General features: G+C 47.0%; 1 protein-coding gene across 1 annotated transcript in view; it reads right to left on the bottom strand.

Moving 5' to 3' along the window:
* LOC107187506 (RNA-binding protein MEX3B) overlaps positions 1 to 10102 on the bottom strand; it is a 50306-nt gene extending 40204 nt beyond the window's left edge. The window contains exon 1 of the mRNA XM_015575625.1: positions 8884 to 10102. Within this exon, the coding sequence (XP_015431111.1) occupies positions 8884 to 9184 (301 nt within the window). The 5' untranslated portion in view covers positions 9185 to 10102. The remainder of the gene's footprint in view (positions 1 to 8883) is intronic.
* Positions 10103 to 19903: the final 9801 nt, after the last annotated feature.

Raw genomic sequence — 19903 nt, 5'->3', positions numbered from 1 at the left:
AATTTCTTCTAAGTCCGTTTCTCTGGGGATTTCAGGGTGATTAGTCTTCCTGTTTAAGGTTCGGTTCACCCTCTTATTTTATCTCTGATTTATGTTACTTTCGACATAGAACACACTACAATTTAGGGGACAAACGCGTGATATAAAATACAATCTGTATTATCAAATATACGAGCAAGATCCAAAAAGAGAGAAAGACGATTATTGTCCACGACAGGTATTCAAATTGGTTTAATGAGCCTCGAACTAATCGTTGGAGGAGAGATCGTTCGAATTTACTGGACCAGAGGGAACGAATGGTCGCCTAACTCACGGTGAGGTTTAACATCCCTATTAGCGGATGTCATTTGAATGGAAATGTAATAAAAAAAGTCGCGTGCAGCATAATTTAATTCAAGGTCGTGCACACACTCGATTTCAGGCAGATGCAGAAGACCGCGCGATTATCAGCGGCACTGTGCGCGCAACACACATGTAGGTTCGTGCGTGAGCAATTAAACAAGCGCGCTCGCCGTCGTGTTTTTATCGGTGGAGAATAATATATTTCGCGGCATTAGGTTCTTGCTGCTCGTGACGAGCTTCCATTCCGCGAGGATTCACCGGGCTGCACGCGAAATTACAATGATATGCATAATTGCGCTTGAATTTCATTCAACGTTCCCCGACCGAGCAGTTTCGCCTCGATTCCCCCACCCACCTAACTTCAGCTAACTTTCGCGGCCGTCTGTTATTCGTGTCTCTGTCACGGACTACCGATTGACTCATATTCACGGGGAAATCGGCAAACGCGGATGGGGGATCAGAGGGCGATAAATATCGGGATAAGCCGACTTGGAATCGTGCGTATTTCCTTTAGTTAGGGCCACGGTACAGAAAAGAAGAAACAAGCCTGGCGCGCGCGGCCAGATACCGAAGGGCGGTTCTAGAGGCGAGCGACCTCTGGTCGAGGGGGTAGTCGGTGCACATGGCAGACAGAATAAATAAAAAACAAGTAAAACCGCTCATTTCAGCCAACGCGCTGTAAACATCTGCTAGGCGGGGGCACGTTGGCCCGGGCCAGTGGTTCTCAATGAGGGACTGGTCGAACGAATGGGGGATTCATCGTCGAGATGCAGGCACACAGCCTCTTTCTCTGCGGAAGATTCCTCTTTGGGGTTCTCTCTCTTGTCAACGTTGGTTCGTCGTCTACCTTGAGACCTGCTTCTTCTTTCTCTCTCTCACTCTCTCTCTCTCTCTTTGTATGTGTCTCTCTCTTCCTCCCCGGGCGAGGGTTAAGTGTCGATCGAGTTTCGAGCATGAGAACGGAAAGGCCCGGTGTGGGTCGGCAGCTGCCTCGGAGAGGCCAACAAAGGCAACAACCACCGCACACCGTCGCCATGGGTTATTACTATTCCTGTGCCGCCTCTATTGGGGCCCCGTGGTTGCCACTCATTTTCTTCGTCTTTCCCTCGTTCGGGATCTCTCTCTCTTTTTCTCCCCTTCTCTCGACAGAATCACAGAAGCCATAGGGCCCCGCTCGAACATCCCGTGTGTCGGTTTTATTGTTGCTCGAGGTCGAACGTGTCTCTCTCCGCGGATATACGGTCCTGCATCTTTCTTCGACGAACCGCAAGGTTTTCGTCGGGGACGGAGAAAGCGCGAGAAGAAGTTTCGACATCGTCGTTGTCGTCGTCATCGACCCGCAAATTGAAGCGAGGAGGAACGGTCACAGAACGGTCGGTCAGTCGGTTCCACGGCCTCGTGAGCGAAGAAACGAGATGAATACCCTGGGACGGAATTGGAGTGCGTGACAAAGTATGTCGTTAAACACTGGGAGAAGGAAATTCGATGACAACGGCGCATTGAGACCGGCCAGTTTCTCTCCCTCCGGTGTAAAATTCCACTCGCGGCGGAAGCTCTTAATTTTGTGGCCGAGTCTGCGGCCGAAAGAAAAGGGGCCAGGACTTTCGAAAATAATAACCCGGCCGGGAACTCGTGGGTCTTGACCGTATCCGTTCGTCGCAACAGCGAAACGGATTTTCGGTGTAAATTGCTTTTTTCCTTCTCCCGAACACCGTTATCGGTCGGTGTCGATACAGGTGAATACATAAATACGAAACTGGACTACTCACGATGTCTTTCGAATCATTCTGTTTTTATTCAGAAAAACAGCTTGCCTTGTGTACAGCAACAAACTTACCGTACGAGAAATTACTGGTGATTTTTTATCTTTTAGTATTTGACCGACAAATATATTCCCCGAATGTAATATGTAAAACCGAAACGAGACAAGTGAGTTTCGTCATTGTAAATTCTCGAGGAACAAATAAAGAGCTTATATATACCGACTCCTCCGGGCTATACCCCTACCCAGGAACACCGGAGTTTGACCACACCAAGCGAACAAGTCGTAAAATCCTCGGAAAACGATTCCCCCCCCCTCTGTCCATTCTCTTGGCTTTTTACGAAGACGCGTGAACAGCCGCAGGATCTGTACGTGTCTATTAACACCGGTTCATCGTAGACACCAATCTTCAGTTTCGGTGGAAAAATGTAGCCGTGGCTGTGACCCGGCAAGCAACAGGCACGTGCTAGAAACACGATAATGAAAAATGTCGTACCCGCCTAGACGTTCGAATTCCTCGACCATTTTTCGATGGTACCCTCCAAGAACCATGCGAGTCCCCCGGAAGTCGAAGAACATCGTTCACTCGCAAAGTCGGTCTTATAACTATTCAGATATTAGACAGATAATAAGGATTACCACCTATTTACGCTCCAGTAAAATAATATTCATCGTAAAACAAACCGCTCCAGAATCGAATCTCGAAAAGTACCAATGTTACTCCGAAATACGTGCAACGAGTTGAAAATCGAGTAAAACCGCGCCGCTAGAGTTATCCTTCGTTACACGTACACCCGAGAAATAACAAATACATACACACGAGGCACTATCTCGACTACCGACCGCAAATAAACGCGTTCGATAACGTTGCTCGCCTATTTCGCTAAACAAATAAAACTGTCCCGCGGCAGCTGGCACGCGTCGCGGCGTCTTGCTCCACGTACATAGGTACATACATATGGAGAAAGTTTTGAGTCTCGAACATGCCTATTGCAGCCGGCTCGGGGACAACGAAATAGCTCCCGTTTCGCGTATCGAGTGCGTGTCACGGTTAACACAATAGGCTGTGTCAGTAGTGGAGGGGAGGACAGGACGGTTAATGGCGGAGGGCTTTTCCTTCCCTTGGCAAGGGAGCACACACCAGGTCGTCCGATGTTACGCGGGGTTACGGTGCAGCTAACGACCTGGATAACCATCCGTGATGTTTCCAAAGTAACGTCATCGTTCGCCGCGATGCGACACGAGGCGACGAGTCTGGGCGACGGAGTCGCTCATTACAACTTCCGGTCCAGGAGAACAAGCCAGAAAGAGTCTCCGTCGGTGCGAAGAAGATGGAACGCGACACACCACCGGGGATCACGAAGTGGGGGGAAAAAGAGAATCAGCAAAGTACGACGCGGCGCGGCCAGTAGTGGCCTGAGAGAACGAGAGACGGACAAAGAGCAGCGCGCAACACAGACGGGTGTGAGTAAGCGCCCCGTCGATGACGGTAGAGGGAGAAAGAGAGCGAGAATCGAGCGAAAATGCTCTCAACAAATAGCCACATCCTCATAATGGAACGGAGTATCAAACTCATTAGACGTCGTTATTGAATCGACACGATTACGTTCCGCAAAAAGCTTCGATATCTTTCCCCGTTAAAACAAAAAGGAACCTAGATACGTTCGACGTTTGTCCCTGGGCGCGTGTGGTCGTTGCGCTCGATCTCTTCGTCGCCGTGTCTAACGGCGTTATACCGTCGAATCGATGACCGTTGTCGCCTGCAACTGGGCGGTGTGGTAACGATTAAAATCATCGAAGCGCCTGTGCACGAGAGGTATTAGAGAGATTTAGGCGCGCGCGCGAGCAAGCTACGGGAACTCTAGCCGCGTGGTGTAGCAATGATTCATACCGGGTGCGTTAAACTGGTTCTCGAGGCGAGCTCTGGCACACGTCGGGGGAAAAGAATCGTGTCTCGATCTATGGAGACACAATGCAAATGTTAGAGAGAAAACGGGCCTGTTTGTGACGTGCCTGGATCCGCAACCCTAGCACCGGTCGTGGCGAACGGGGTGGAGAACGTCTGGGAAAGCAGGAAGCAGGAGAGAAGTTTACGTAAGAACGGAAAAATCGTAATTCGCCGAGCGTCGAGAGCGTTGTGGCCTACCCCGTGGTCGAAGAAAATGATCGAAAATGTCGACGGAGAACGGCGAGATTCATGTTACCGTTCGGGCTGGCGTGTTATCTCGGCGTGTTACGTTTGATGCTCGGGGACACGGTGGGTCGAGAGGCTTGAGAACGGATCTGTAGAATATTCTATCGGGGAGGGCAATCTCGTTAATTAAAATCATCAGGTTGACCCGAACGAATTGTCACCGTGGCGAGATAATATTTTTATAGAGAAAAACGATGAAAACAATTAACGATATCATAAATGATTTATGTTAATATTAATGGGTAATATTAATTTCTCTCGAAAGAAATACATACACTAATCGTTCTGTGAATCCGTGGGCACCACACGCAGAAGCATTGGACACGGTTACTTCCACGAGGCGCGTTTCGGTCGCACGACACGCGTCAGTGGTTCTCAAACCGCGTGCAGAGTGTGACAGAGGATGCGAGAAAGCCCGGCCCGAACGGAAGAGACGATAAGCACGTACGGAAATCCGTGGCGGGTTCTGAATTTAAAACGCCGGACAGTCTTGACATAGTTCTAAGTGTCCCGAGAGCCTAATGTTATTGAACGGTCAATATTAGCGCGCCTCGCATGATGACCGGCCACAGCGTATACGGCTTCCTTTTACGCGCCATCGTTTTTCTCTCTCCTTCTATCGACGATAAATAGCTGCTCCGATTTATTGTCCTGAGACAACGAATGATTAGTTTCCAAGGATGCAAGTAGCAGTAACAAAAGTCAGTTAAAATAACTAGCAAGAACGTTAGAAGCCATAAAGTTAGTAACGCCAATAGCACGGGATGAGAATGAAAATTGATTACCAGTGTTAGTCTTAACAGGAAATTAAAAATCTCTCGCCTCCGATTGAAGCAAAAAGATATTATAATAGATACATAAATTAATTGAAAAGCATATTGAATAATGTATACAAAGTCAAGCAACTGAGGAATGCTTTTGGCATGGGCACAGGCAGCGACGTTGCCAGGTACGTTATTCAGATATAATACAACGTTATCGACCAGATACCGGGAACCAAGCAACGTTCCTCCCGTGGAAAACGATATGAATATAATAAACCACTCGAGGCATTGAACTCCAATGACACAAAAAACAGGCTATACCATCTAAATCGTTATTTTACAATTGTGCTCTTAACGAGCGGGTTAGCAATTAACTAGGCTAGGTCGGTAATCGTCCAATAACAAAACGACAGTTAAATTTATTTCCAATGAGACGAATAATGCAAAGCATTCACGGTTTTTATAGACATCTAATTCGATGACCACACGCTCGACAGAACCGAACGGTTTGGCGACCGTCCAATTTCGTGTTTGCAAAATTGTATCTCGCGGGGGTAAATTGCGCGCGCATTTGTACGTGACGACAGATGCGCCGGTGGTGGCCAGGAACGAGGCGTAGATGATCGATCGACGGCACGTGCTATCGATAAGCGTCGTTTCCGCGTGTATTTACACGCGTTCTATATTCCATCGGAACTTTCGCGATGGACTATAGAGTACATATATCCCCTGAGAAACATATGGAAAAAAGAAATTCTATTTCCTCCCATCATGGATTACATTTTGTCACGTTCGAGAAGAGATCTAAACACAATTATAAACGTATTCGATTGAGAACACTTCTTGAGGAAACAGAGTCGCTGGTATTATCTCCAAGATTAATCGGTAAAAGCGCAGATCTCACGAACGTAGATGCAAGAGAGGCCGCCGCAGGCTCGGTATTGATCGCCGCGATCAGAGTTACGAGATTATTTATCGCGACGCGCGATCTCGGACAAACGTTAAGATTTAAATGGCAAGCCACGTGGCGCGAGCGACACGATCGGTCAGCTTTTCTTAATTTCGAATCGCGTCCCACGGAGTTGAACTATGTATCGCTAATAAAAAGAACCGTTGTGAAGAAGCAAGTGACAGTTAAGTCACATGTGTTTTTACACGCCATACCTTGCCTGTTCAGTAACATATAACCTAAATGAAAATCATCATTTTCTCTTGTGGAACGGCCGATGGGACAGGTTAGTCTTACTGAAGACGAGCCACTAGAAGACACACTCGGGTGTAAAAGGTCGGAAGCGCGTGGTGCATCGGCCCCGTCACGTTCGTGTCCTGTTCGGTATGTTTTGTATCCGGCCGTGCTTTGACATTTGGTAGGAGGAAGGAGGTCGTAAAACTTTCAGGGAAACGTTTTGTTTGAAATTCCCGAAGTTTAACGGTCGTCGACATTCCGTACCCTCCAGCGGACGGCCAGGAGTCTGTCAGCCACCGTAAACACCGCTTAATCGCGACACTACGAGAGATAATAACAATTACCCGCCTCGCGCGTTCGGTGTGTGTACATGTGTATATACCGTCTGAAGCCCGTTATTGGCGAAATTACGCCGAGACGGCCGTTTTAACTCATTCACGCGACACAAACCCGATAAAAACCGTTCCCTTGATACTTTCACGATTTCCACGATACGCCTCTGTCCGCCATGATACATCCTATTAACGAGCGCGTCATGCGAAACTGCGAACTGCGCGCAGTTGCATCGCACTCCTCCGTTTTGCCCTGACAAACTACGGGGATATCCGTGTGCGTGTGTGCGCGCACTATTTCTGACACCTTTCCTGGAAACCATGGTGTAGGAGAAGGAAAAAAAAAACGCGCGTAGTCGGTCGGCACAGATAAAAGAGCGGTGAGAGATTGTATGATTTTGCCGTTTCGAGGAACACGGCGGGTCTAGCCGAAGATTTCGAAAAAGTCATCGGTGTTGGACACCCACGCGATACATCACGATCGTACATAATTTATTCTTTTCGTGTTGTACTTATTTTCCAACCGTGGCCGAGAAACTATGGATAGACCAGCTGGGCTCATCGCGAAGGTACGTCGAGGAACGGCCACGACCTACCACAGGGTTCACTGCACGGCGATATGTCGGGGTTACCCAACAAATTTGCTTTTTGAAGTTAGATTGGTTTAATTGCGCCATTACTTGATACCGCGTTTCTCGCCGGCGTGCACGCTCACGCCCGTGCCAATGAACTGTCTGTCGGCGGTGCCATACGCGACAGATTCCGGTAACGAGGAATGCAAAATAAAGTAACGCGCGAATTCAACTTACGTAAACGCGACGCTATTTCAATATGACGCTATTTGCTATTGTACCTGCTCGTCGTTCTAAACCATTCCTGATTCCTGATGCATGCAGATATTATGTCGTTTTTTTTGTTTAACAACATTGAGGTCTATGATTTTTTAAATTTATAACACAAAATTAAGGTCATACGGGAATTGATATCCTATTATTGAACATTCGATAAATATAATAAACACAGGATGGGGACAAATTTGTGCAACTTCGTGCTCTATGATTCTTCGACAAAAATCAGTTAAAAGTTCAAAATAAATTTTTTATCTACGACGTGTTGTTTCTGAGAAGGTCGAATTTAATTATTTATCTAATAACTGCGTATTCGTACTTATAAGTAGAAACGGAAAGCAATGAATAGACACATTAGCAAGGTCTTACTCGGTAGCACATTTATCCACCAAAGGCGCAGCTATTTCTTTCTGAACACGATGGTCTGTTTACAAAAATTTTATTTTAAAGTGTCGACTTATGTTTTCATGAAATATCTCCTGTCCAATTCTAGTGTGTCTCCACCCTGTATTTTACGTTAACGGAGTCACGATTACTTGGAAGAAACTTTCGACATTCGCACGGCTATATCTGCGAAAGAGTACAACGAATATCTTTGTTGACGCGCGGTCGTGCGATTCGTGTCAATCCGAAGCTAGCTAAGCCCCGTACAATCACGATTTATCGAGTCACAATTTTGCGTTTACTTTCCGACCGTAAAATTTATCGTCTGACGATAAATCGTTATCGATTTTAAAGGACGTTTCGCTGTCCGGACTGGTGCATACGAAATGTCACTTCTTGAAAAATATTTCAATACCAACTGTCACCATAGAAGATAAGTTCTTTCGGAATCTTAATTTTACAAAAATGTTAACGTTAAGACGAACATAAATTCAATATAACGACAGTTGGTTAACATAAGAGAAGTTTGGTATTTCAAAATTCGAATCTGGTAACATGTCATTGGAAACAGTGAGACTAATGGAAATGGTAAACACTGATTTTGAAATAGATGAGCCAAATCACGCGTACTAAACGGTATAACAATACAATATAAAAAATAAACGGTATTTAACCATCCTTTCCATATTTGCAAACATATCATTGTTGATGACGGAATTTACCACATCCTGTCTACTCCATAAATCTAACCTTTGGAAACTTTCCTCCCATTAAGTATGTAACTGAATCGAGTTTTGCAAAACAAGTTTTTCTACGATCAAGATTCTATAAAAACAATATCGCAAGAGAGTTCTAATCCTTGACATCTTATAAAATGTACCGAACCGGAAATATAATGAATCTGTGGACAAATAATATGCAAGTCGCGAATGATAACGTATCGATCAAATACATTAAGTTTTATTACGTTTACGTTTTCATACGCGCCACCATCGATTAGGGAAAGTGGGAGTTTAGCCGAGGCCGAATTCGCGAGTAGCGGACGCAAATCGAGGTTATGTTCGTGCTTACCTTGTCGGCCGACGATCTCCGCCACGTGCTCGCTGCTAGGCACCGGCACGCACTCGGTCATGTTCTGGCTCTTCTTAGAACGTGCCTCCTCGAAAACGCCTGCCGGTGTCGTTTGCAGAGGGTCTGGATCGTTGGCTGTTCCAGTGCCGGTTCCTGTGCCGTTGCCCGGGCATCCGGGAGTACCCTCGAGACCGAGCATAGATAATTCTAATGCCAATTGCAAAGCTCGTTGATCCTCGAGGGAAGCGGCAGCACCGCCGTTCACTCCACGGTCCATTTCGCTGAACAAACTGGTCGGCATGTTGAATTGTCGATGAGAAGTTTTCACGTTGTGTCCACACCGGTTAATGTCAATGATACTCGTGTGTGTGCGTGTGTGTGTGTGTATGTGTGTACGTATATATGGTATATGCTCGCACAGAGTGTAATCACAGTTTTCTGTATTCACAGTTTCCCACTTATTTTAATACTCTGGTCCGTAGAGTCCTACGTATCGACTTCACAAACCGTGTCGTTTTATTTTTGCTCGTACGTTCGCTCGTGGTTGCGTTCCTCGGTCGAACCGGTGAAAATACCCGTGGCGAATCTAGAGTTGCTTCACGCGATCCAAAGTCTCTGCTCCGAAACGATCAGACAAAAAACAATAATGTAACACGCGCGCACACGGGTGTTTAGCACATATATACGATCGTTCAGGGACGAAGGACTAGAGTGCCGTGTTCCACGCTCGAGGATCCGTGTGGCGATCACGAGATAGAATGTGTTTAGAAGAAACAACGATGCACCGTACAAAAATAAAATCGTTGACCCGCGGCCTCCGGTGATCGCTTCTCGTTTCTGTCTTGATCCTTTGTTTTTTCTCGTCCGGATCTCCTCTCTCTGCCGTGCGCGTATTATACTCGGCCGCACGGCGTGAGTGTTACTCACACACTGGAAACGTGTGGGCTACTCGCTCGTAATCTCTCTCGTGTCTCGTCCACGATCGCGCGTCCTCTTCCCGTCGAATCAGTCTCTCACTCGCGCGCTTTCTTTCACCGCGTGGTAATGCCAACGACGAAAATGGCCTTCCCTCGATATTCGCACTGGTCGGAAACAAGTTCGTAAGCGATATTCGTGTTTGTCAAGAGCGCGACTTGCTGCCACCGTCAAAGTCGTCGCTCCCCGATGATATATCGTCGTGCGTGTGTTTTTCTTTTTTCGCGTGTGTCTCTATTTAAACCGGTATGCGCGACTGAAGCACTGAAAACGGAGGCAAGGGGCGCCGCGCTCTCTCTTTCGTTCCTTCTTTCTCTCTTTATCTCTCTCTCTCTCTCTGTTTCTCCCTCACCGCGATCTTTCCTTTCGAAGGCAGGCGCGTGCAACTACCCTCTCGCTCGTGTTACCACTGCGACTGACTGCGACGTACTGCGACTGCGGGTGCCACAGCCGGCGCGCCGCCATGTGCCGGACGCCGGCTATGCGTCGCGGTGATTGGTCAGGCCGGTCACGTGGCCACGTACCACCCCTCCCCACCACTTCACGGCAAACCGGCGCACAATGTACCAGCGCACCTACCGGCCGAGAGCGCCGCACTTCGTTCGCCTCCGGATACGGGCGCGTGCACTCGTCTCTACCGGCTTGCAACCCCCTCCGTATTACCGCTCGTGTTCGAGCCTTTGCGAAGTTCCCCTATGGATCCGCGGTGGCTAGAACGCCGGCTGCACCACCGATTTTCCACGGCGATGGTTACGAGCCCGGGACTGGCCGGGGATCGTAGCTCCATCTCTTTGCAATAACACGAGACGCCTGAACGAGGGTTGCCGTTTCATTTTGTCGGTATTGGCTTTGTTAATTTGATTATTCACCGCCAATACCCTTTTGGTACGATTGTTCGAGCACGATTTCAATTAAAATTCATAGTTCTTTTCGTTGCGTGTGTTTGAAAAAAAAATTGTACAATTTCCATTTGTCTCATCGTTGATTTTTTATATATATTTATTTGTTGCATTATTTACGTCGACTTCGCAGAATTTATATTTTAATGATCTTACTCCGCAATTCGATTTACATTCCGCAGCCACTTGTTTTACGCGACTCTCGGCGACGATACTGCATTTCCCATGAATGCCCGGGCTGCATGCGCACCGCGTCGTTCACTGCGAACCACGCGGATGCAACACCCTCTTCTCGCCGCGGAGACCCGTCAACGACCTCCGCGTGCATATAGGGTGCCTAGCAAACGCGCTCCGTCGTGTACACTTTTTCGTGGTGCGTACAGTCATTGCGGCACATCCGCGGCCGAAGGGAAATGCAACAGGAAGGAAATTTACGACCCCTGAGAAATAATAGCGAGGCATCGTTTGAGTCGTAAACTGCAGTTGGATCGTTTGAGACTCCTATCACGCCGTAAATTAGACAAGACGTCAAGAGTATTTCAAAGGAAATCTCGACTGGTCCCGCGGTATCGATGCGAAAGTAGGATCCCTTTTGCCCGGGGTTTGCGATTTTGTATGGTTTAATTATACTTCGCTTCGCGCGATAAGACTTTATGATCCTGCTGCTCTGCCGCTATAAACTTTTTTTTTCTTCTCCTTATTATTGATCATTAGTAGATACAAAAATTTCTATAGCGATTGGAACGTTTTTTTTTTTTAATGAAATTACTTGAAAATTTATAATCAAAGCGATCTTTTCGATTGAATTACACGCTACATTCTTTTACAGGCCGAAAGGAGAGTAATAAAGAAAAGTAAGCATGGTGAAATTTTTCATCCGAACGAATACTCGACCCGATACTCTCACTAAACTAGTTTCCACAAGGATCGTTCCGTCGTGTCTCGGTTCGAACACGTTGTGCAGCGTGTTATATAGGCGATGCGTAGAATGGTTAACTTTCCATAATCGAAGTATATACATATCGAGGAATATCTTCGCTCTGAATCGGTTAAGCTAGGTTAAGCTCCTACGATATATCGTCCTTGAACTCCGTCGTCGATGATTCCACCGGAGGAGACCCAACCGGGTGTGTTGCGCCGCGATTCGTCGATCGTCGCGGATCGGCAGCGGCAGTCCAATGTTGCAATTTCCCGGCTGCTTTGCAATTAACATAAGCGTAAATCTTGAAGAAAAAATGGCCGATCGTTAATTCTTGCAGAAAAAGCCATTAAAATTCCATTCTCATCGAGGCGACGCAAAAACCGTGGCCGTTATGCGTGTGTTGAAGAGCACAGCTTAATAAAAGAACAATCTCGCGTCCTCTCGGTTCACTTTAAAGGCGCACTGCGATAAATTTTTTAATAGGAACCAGTTCAGAACGTGTATAAAAGCGAACGATATAAGAAGCTGTCCATCTCTCCCCTTTTCGATCTAATTGTCGAAGGTGCCCGATACGACAAAAGAGACGAGACAAGTAATTGCTTTAGCCGATACCTGTAACCTCTGAATAATCGTCAGAAATCACAGTTCTACCGAACGAGGCATGCACCTGTCCACGACCAGCGGCTTTTGTCGCGATTGAAAAGGGGAGGGGCGAGGGGAGGGGCGAATTCAGGGTTCTAAACCGATCTAAATGCACCCACGGACCTTGAACCGAGGTGCAAACCGTGTTCCATTGTTCTCTGCCGACGACCCTTCCTCCATCCTTCTTCCCCGAGCCGGGGGCCCGATTTGCTCGATTTTTAGTCTCGGGGCCCACACGATCGGGACCGTGTCCTCCATTCTCGAGGACAGCCCCGATCCGCTCCAGAATAATTCCGGAATATCCGAAACTTTTATTACCTGCTTACCCCGGGTATCTGGGATATGAATATAAAATATTAACGTTTATGGACAATCGTCCGGACGAAAATTTGAAAGCTTTTAGCGGTCGCGTTGCCGTAAAAGTTTATTTACCGGTGTATGTTTAAATGTTTAAAGAAACAAAAAAAAAGAAAGAAATACGAAGAAATCGGTATGTCCGGTGTTAAAAGTACCGCCGATGTTTTCGGGTTGATTTACACCTGTCGGTAAACAGTAAATTATAATAATATTCCTTTGCATCAATTACAATCGTGCGGACAAAAAAGAAACGACGAAAAGCTCGAACCGTTTTTGTTATACCTGATCAAAAAATTATGCTAAAAGGGGCGTGTAATAAATTACACAGGTATACAAAAATCTGTGGAAACAGGGAACCGTGAAAAATTCTTTGAAAACCTGCTGACTGCTGCTTGTTGCTGATGCTCGCCGCTCGGTCGTCACGGCCAAGTCATTCGACAAATTACCTTCTGCCGGCTGAAAAAGAACAAAGGTTGTATCCCCCGTTCTCGGTGGCCCCGAAACTTTCTCGCGAACGGAATCTAGCGAGCTCGTCGTTCGGGCAAAAGACGACTAATTTTGTTTCTCATCGTTCGCCGAAAGCAACGACCCGTGCACGCTCTCTCAAGGCTGTCTCGGGACGCCACCTTTTGCCCAAGAGAGAGCACCTGCCGACTTCTTGGCCGGAGAGCTCCTGCTCTCGACTCCGGCTCGTAAATACCTCGGAGTTATCGTGTACACGGTTTCCGAAACTATATTCCCGCTTGTTTCAGTTTATCACGACGACGACGAGGATGAAACATCCTCGGGACGATGCACGATTTACAATGAAAGATCCCGTGGCACAGCGTTCCAAACCCCCCCTCGTGTTAAGGGTGATTTTCACCCGACATATGTGCACCGTCAGAGCCTTCACCGCTCGAAACCCAAGCGTGAAAATAACGTGTGCGCGCACGTGCGTGTCAGCCGCTTATTAATCGATCTAATTGCCACCGTAATCACCGTGTAATCAGCCGATAATCGATGACGGCAATAATTCTGATATAATTGCGGCGGACTTGTCAAACCGGGATTACCGTACGCTTAAAATTAACTTGGCATAAATTTTAGCAATTCCCGATACCAAGTGACAGGAGGCCTTTTCAGTACACAACTTTTTCCCCTAACGGAAGCCGAGTTTGCACGTCAGTGTACAGGTCGTGTGTTGAGTGCTGCTGCGGCAGGGGAACGGGCCCAGTCCACGCGGCCGCGCGTACATTCTCGTCGTCGCGGCCTATTACGAGCAATAATGATCCCGACTATACACCGAGTTTATATCTTATCAGCTGCCCTGATGTTATACATTACGTCCCGTGTAATGCCATACTTTAAGAAACGTGTTTCTTTATGCGGCTCCGACGAACGCGCTGGGCCGAGTATCCTTGGATCCTTCCATCATTCCCAGCCACCGCGTGGATTACAGGCGTTCACCCGAAAAAGGCGGTGATCTTGCTCGACAGATCTCTATCACGTGGCCCGAGTCAATAATTACGATAACGAATATAACAGCTTCAATCGTTTGGAACCGCGGCGAGTGGATCGATGGGGCCCCGTGTGCTCCCGTAAAGTGTCCTATTGGTCCCGTCTAAGGACCCCTTCGTGACGACATACACACGAGCCACGAGGGCCTGGCGTGGCAAAGGGGGCGACGCCGGCACGCGCATAGTCGGATCCCGGCGCCAGCCAACCAGCCAGCCAGCATCAGCAGCCCCGTCCTCTTCTGCTGTTCAACTTAATAACGAACGGAACAGTTTCTGGCCGCGCGGCCGGCCGCATTAACTAACTCCTCTTTGGCGTTCCGCGTCGTTCGTCGTATTTTTAGCGCGTGCAACCGGTTGCCTTCCACGGCGATCATTGTCGTTGCTTTGCGAAACTACTGCAACTCCAGCGGCTCACCGTGTCCTCACCGTCTCTTACTGTCCCTATGTATATGTATATATATATACACAATATATTCTTGTTGTGCATGTATACACACAACTGTACCGTTCGCAGAATGTACACCTTGGCGATTTTTCTGCGCTGCGAAATCGCGCAGACGTGTTTTCGTGCGTGTATCTGGTACACCGTGCCCCGTTGATCGAGTACATGCGTGCACAGTATCGAACAGGGATATACGTATAGAATTATATACCAGGATCGTACGTATTTAGGCGCGTTCTGTGTGCATGTAGAATGGCCGCGCTCGCGTGTACCACATACATATATGAGATCCACGTGAGCCAAGTATGGAGAGAGAATATTTCGTTCGATTTTGATCGCCGGGGTGCAAACGGGGGAGAGAACCGCATTGCTGGCCTCTGAGTCGACTGCTAGCTACGAGGACGACGACGACGGCGACGACGGTCGCGGTGGCGGAGGCGACGCACGCCTTACCGCTGAAGAACGTGTCTGAAGAGCAGGGCTGTATTGCCACTCGGGAGCACCCACTCAATACGAGTTCCACGCGTGTGTTCACGGAACACTGTTCCCACACGAGTGGTACCAAAAGAGAGATATAGGGATACGCAGCTCTCCGTTTGATACGACGCTCGACGGGGATGTATGAGTCACGCGAGGTTGAACGAGGGATGGGAAAACGTTATGTCAAGGTGCATCCTTGTAACAGTTTGAAGATCCAGCGGAAAGTCTTGCGTATCGAGGAATGGAGATTATGCGAAGGTTTCCTTTTGTTCGTCTTCGTATTAAATATGGTGGATATTTCAACCCCTAAGCGAGTATGTTTTATGCATGCGTCATGAGCCAAAGGTCAGCACACAACGGGAAGGATAGACATATTCGTATCAATAGGAATATTTGAAAAATAAATATTGGTTCTTTCGAAATAACGGTGTTATGTATTATTTCACCTGTATTTATCGTAATTTGCAAAATTGGTTTCAAGTAATAGTTATGACTAGTTAGATGACAGAGTAAAAAAATAGCCTTCCAATTTTCGTGGCAGTATATCACGCATATTTCGCAAAGTATGTTCAATTACCATTAGTAGACCCGTGTTAACTTCTGACTTCGTGTTGACTCGACCAAGTACACCACATAATATGTTTCGAAACTTTTCGAGATCTCGTCCAGATCAACAACCGTCTATATCTCTCGTTAATTGATCCTCCGCATGTTTCTCGCCGACTAAACCGGTCGAAACGATTTTCCAAACGAACAATCGCCCGATAGGTATAACGCGTAAACGATTTCGCGGCTGGTTAATCGGCAATTCAGCCGTATCTCCGATAGAAGTCACGTGTCCGTCGTTCACGCGACTCGTCGCCGGTGTTAATTGCCTCGTGAACGTTAGATAACGTTTAGGCAAGAGCAGCAACTCGGAGCTCTTGGTTGCTTTCGGATTCGCGATATCGCGTCACTGGCATCGATAATATTCACCCGATTATCCCACGAAATATCTGGTTAACCGCGAAATCCCGACGGTCGCCCACGCAACGCACACCGTGTCTCCACCGTATGCGGATCGTCGGCGTGGCTAGCGGTCGTTGCACAACGTCGAAAACAACATAAATAGCATAATAAATGATGATAGCGCGGATAAACGTCGACCCATCTAAATATACCCCACTGCGCTCGGTCCATTCGCGGAATGTGCTTCCGTGCCGCAGCCATAACACACTTGTCACCTTTCCATACGCCTCCTGACGATACCCTTCGCTGCGATTCCACCCCTTCCGTTCCACACCGCTCGAAACGCGATCCAACGGGTGCGGAGAAATCGCAAAATGACGCGAGGATCTCGCACCGAGACGTCCAGCTGCGCGAAAGAAGCGAATTTATCGGAAAGTAGTTTTAGGCAAGGCAACCTTCATCCATGTGTATTTGGAATAGTAAAAGTCTCAGTTCGTAAATTGAAGATTTAGAAACTTCGGGGGTAAAAATTCAGGGGAAACTGGATTCGATACAAATTTTCAATTCAAAATTCACTTCCTGTACAGCAAACGACAGCAGTGCCCAAGAGAGCTCGGGTTTTGTAACTTTCGTCGTCTCTTTTCATCTGCGGAATGCGGCCCAGCACGGTATTTCCGTGCGGAAATTTCACGGGGATTAGAAATTCGCTCTTTGTGCAACGCGCGCCCACGACGCGCAGCCTCAGATTCGATGGAAGATTTATTTGCAGCCAGGTGTGATTGCAGAATGGCTCGCGATGCCCTTCGTGTTTATAGCCCTGGCACTTCCGAGCGGCCGAGAAGTGGAAAATGGTGGAGGATCGTTTTGTCGGATGCGATTGTACTAAAGGTTCGAAGCACCCTTCGGAACAACCGTCGTTTATCTTCGGGAAAGGTGACTCGTTTAAAAATTTGGATCACCTTTCTTGGATGTTTCGGTGAATAAAGAATCGAAAAGAAATGAGATAATATCGTTGATATTCTAAGGATAAAAATATATTTAAACATTTACGAGAAATTTCCTACTTTTTAGTAAGTACGAAAATTTACGTAATAACAACATCATTGTTATTACGCGTGTCAAATTGATATTAGACACGAATCATATGACTTTGAATGCAGCGAAACAATTTGATAAGTTATTCGATAGAGATCTATGGGTTTTAAGTAGACCTAGTATTACAAATGTTACTATAAACGAAACGACAGTAGTGCAGAAAAGAGAACAAATGGTAGTTCATATGTATATCTTTTCTGGTGATCCATATGGTGGAATGTGTATACGGATGATCTAGGTTTAAACCATGGGAAGGGTCTGGTAATCCTTTCAGGGTGTAGTCAAATATTCCTCGACTACACGTTGAAACAACTCACGGAAATTTTCATTTCATTTCTACAAAATAAATAAATCCCTGTACAAAACTTTCGTTCACGTCGATCCGTCCATAAAAATATGAATTCGTCTATAAAAAGGAAAAAAGAAATAAATTCAAATTAATCCGTTTGTTGTAACATCCAGACGAACCGCTCGTTATGAGAAAATTTCTCTCGCCTTGAAACTCGTTTCGCGAGAAAACGAGGAACGATCGCTCGCGTGCGTACGCTTTTGACATTTCGCGGGTTGAGCCGTGACTACCATTCCCCGTAATACGAATCTTGCGACACCCCTGACGAATTTGAAGCTCGTGAAACGGCAGGGAGGGACGAAATCGGCAAGAGACAAGGGAACGGAGGCAAGATCCAGAGAGAAAGAGAGAGAGCAAGAGGAGGAGGAGGCGGCTGATTCGAAAGTGGAAGGAGACGGAGGAGCAGGTCGACGAAGAAGGACGCAGAGAAGGGAGCGTGCGCGCGGAGCAAGGAGAAGAAAAGGGTCGCTTTTCAGACGGTTCAATAGATTTCGATCTGAGCGACTTTTTTCTGGCCTCGGAACGAAACGAACACAATGGGCCGGACGGAAACCATGGCCGAGCTTTAAGGCCTCCCGTGTGTACGTGTAAGTGCGTGTACGCAACACCACATGGACGCTTTCGTGCATACGTGACCCATGTGTGTATGCGTGTGTGCATCTGGTCCCGTCGACGTCCTATGCGGGAACGGAAGTTTAATGACTTCGAGTGTCGGGGAAAATCAAGATCAGCTGGTGATTCGCGTGGAACGCCGCTTTGTTGCGTGGACGACGGGAGAGAAATTTCGAAGACCAAATTACCGGATCACAGAGGGGTCACTTTAGGGCGTTGATGAAACGGGGAAGCATATTGTATTTTCTAATTGATTTGAACCGCAGGAAATGTCTTTTTTTTCCGAGGGTGCTAAGAAGATATAATCGAGGATGAAAACTCCATTGTAACGGAACGCTTTTTGTGAAGGGAAAATAGTATGCTTGGGAATATCGATACGATAGGTTTTAAGTAGCTATGCGTTATGCGTGGGGCACGTAATTTCTGGATGTTTAACCAGAGGAAACGGTGGGTCTCTGGAGAGAAAGATCGAACTTACAAATCCGTGAACAGTGTTCTCGCCTATCCGGTCGTCCCGTCTGGCGGGGCCCACGAGAGAGAAAGTCAGTCGACATCGATTACGTATAGCAGTTGGGAGTCGAAGGTCCCCCAGCTGTTCTTCCGCAGAGAGCGATGGACCAACGCCTCCTTTCAAAGGCCTTTTGCGAGCTGATGATGTTTATCCGCTGGATCTCGCCAAAAATTGATTGTATCCTTCGGCCCCGACGCCCGAAAAATGGAGCGTCCGATCCGGTTTCGGTTCGACACGGTTTCTGTAAGAAAACCATGTTTCGGTCACAAAGCATTATTAATTGATGCCCACCTGTTTTTTGTCTTCATGGCGTACAGGGTGGTCCCATGCAGTAGTCATGCAACATTCTCTGGAATACTTATTCAATTTCATATATTTATTTCTTTATAACGAGAAAATAAAATTATGAGGTTCTTTCAAAGAGTACTGCATACATCTGGTTAAATCAAGGGTACAGATTCTAAATGTCAAAATTTGCACCTGTTTAAAACTAAACAAGACCATAAAATATCTTCATAAATAGTAGGTGCAGTTATTAAGAATCATATTTTAAGTGATCATGATACCCAAATTACCCTGTATCACCCCCTTCGGGTGCCAGACGTATAAAGAAATAAACTAAATTACCGGCACGAAATCGGTGTAAAAGTTTTTCTCAAGGACACCGTGTATACCCGCTGCTATAATTCGCATTTTCTCCTCCTTAAAGGGTATACAAAACGGGGCCCCGACTGCCGGGGCTATTGTCGCGTTGAGTTTTTAAAAGCCCGGTCAATCGGCTTCTAAACTTTATTATATTATTCGACGGTCCTCGGCCCACTCCATTATACCTACACCCCCACCCTCTCCTCGTTGAATGCTTATTCCTTCGCTCGGTACTTTTACGGGCCAACGGTTAATCCGTCTTTTGTGATTCAACTGACCGTCAATCACGAATAATTTACCAATAGGTTTTTGGCATGCACTTAATATATTCGCGCTCTGCTCGAAAATTCCCGAATGCTTTTGCAGTCAATAACTCCGTGTCGGGAGGGTCATGTCTCCTTCGTGTGTGGTTCTATCTGTACATGTGTTTGTGTATGTGTGTGTGTGCGGTCAACCCGGCCATCCTCGTTTGAACCCCCCTCTCAAAAGATCGATAACAAGACATAGTAGCGTTTCTATTTATACGCGAGTGCGGTTCGACATAACCAAGAGAGATACAATTTGGCGATACGTGCCAGATAGAATCGTCCCATCCAATTTTACTCCGCGGAACTGTAGCGATCCGCGATACATTTCGGGAAGCA

This window comes from Dufourea novaeangliae, unplaced genomic scaffold, assembly GCF_001272555.1.
Source record: "Dufourea novaeangliae isolate 0120121106 unplaced genomic scaffold, ASM127255v1 scaffold89, whole genome shotgun sequence".
Lineage (NCBI taxonomy): Eukaryota > Metazoa > Arthropoda > Insecta > Hymenoptera > Halictidae > Dufourea > Dufourea novaeangliae.
This window is presented reverse-complemented; position numbering and strand designations above follow the sequence as displayed.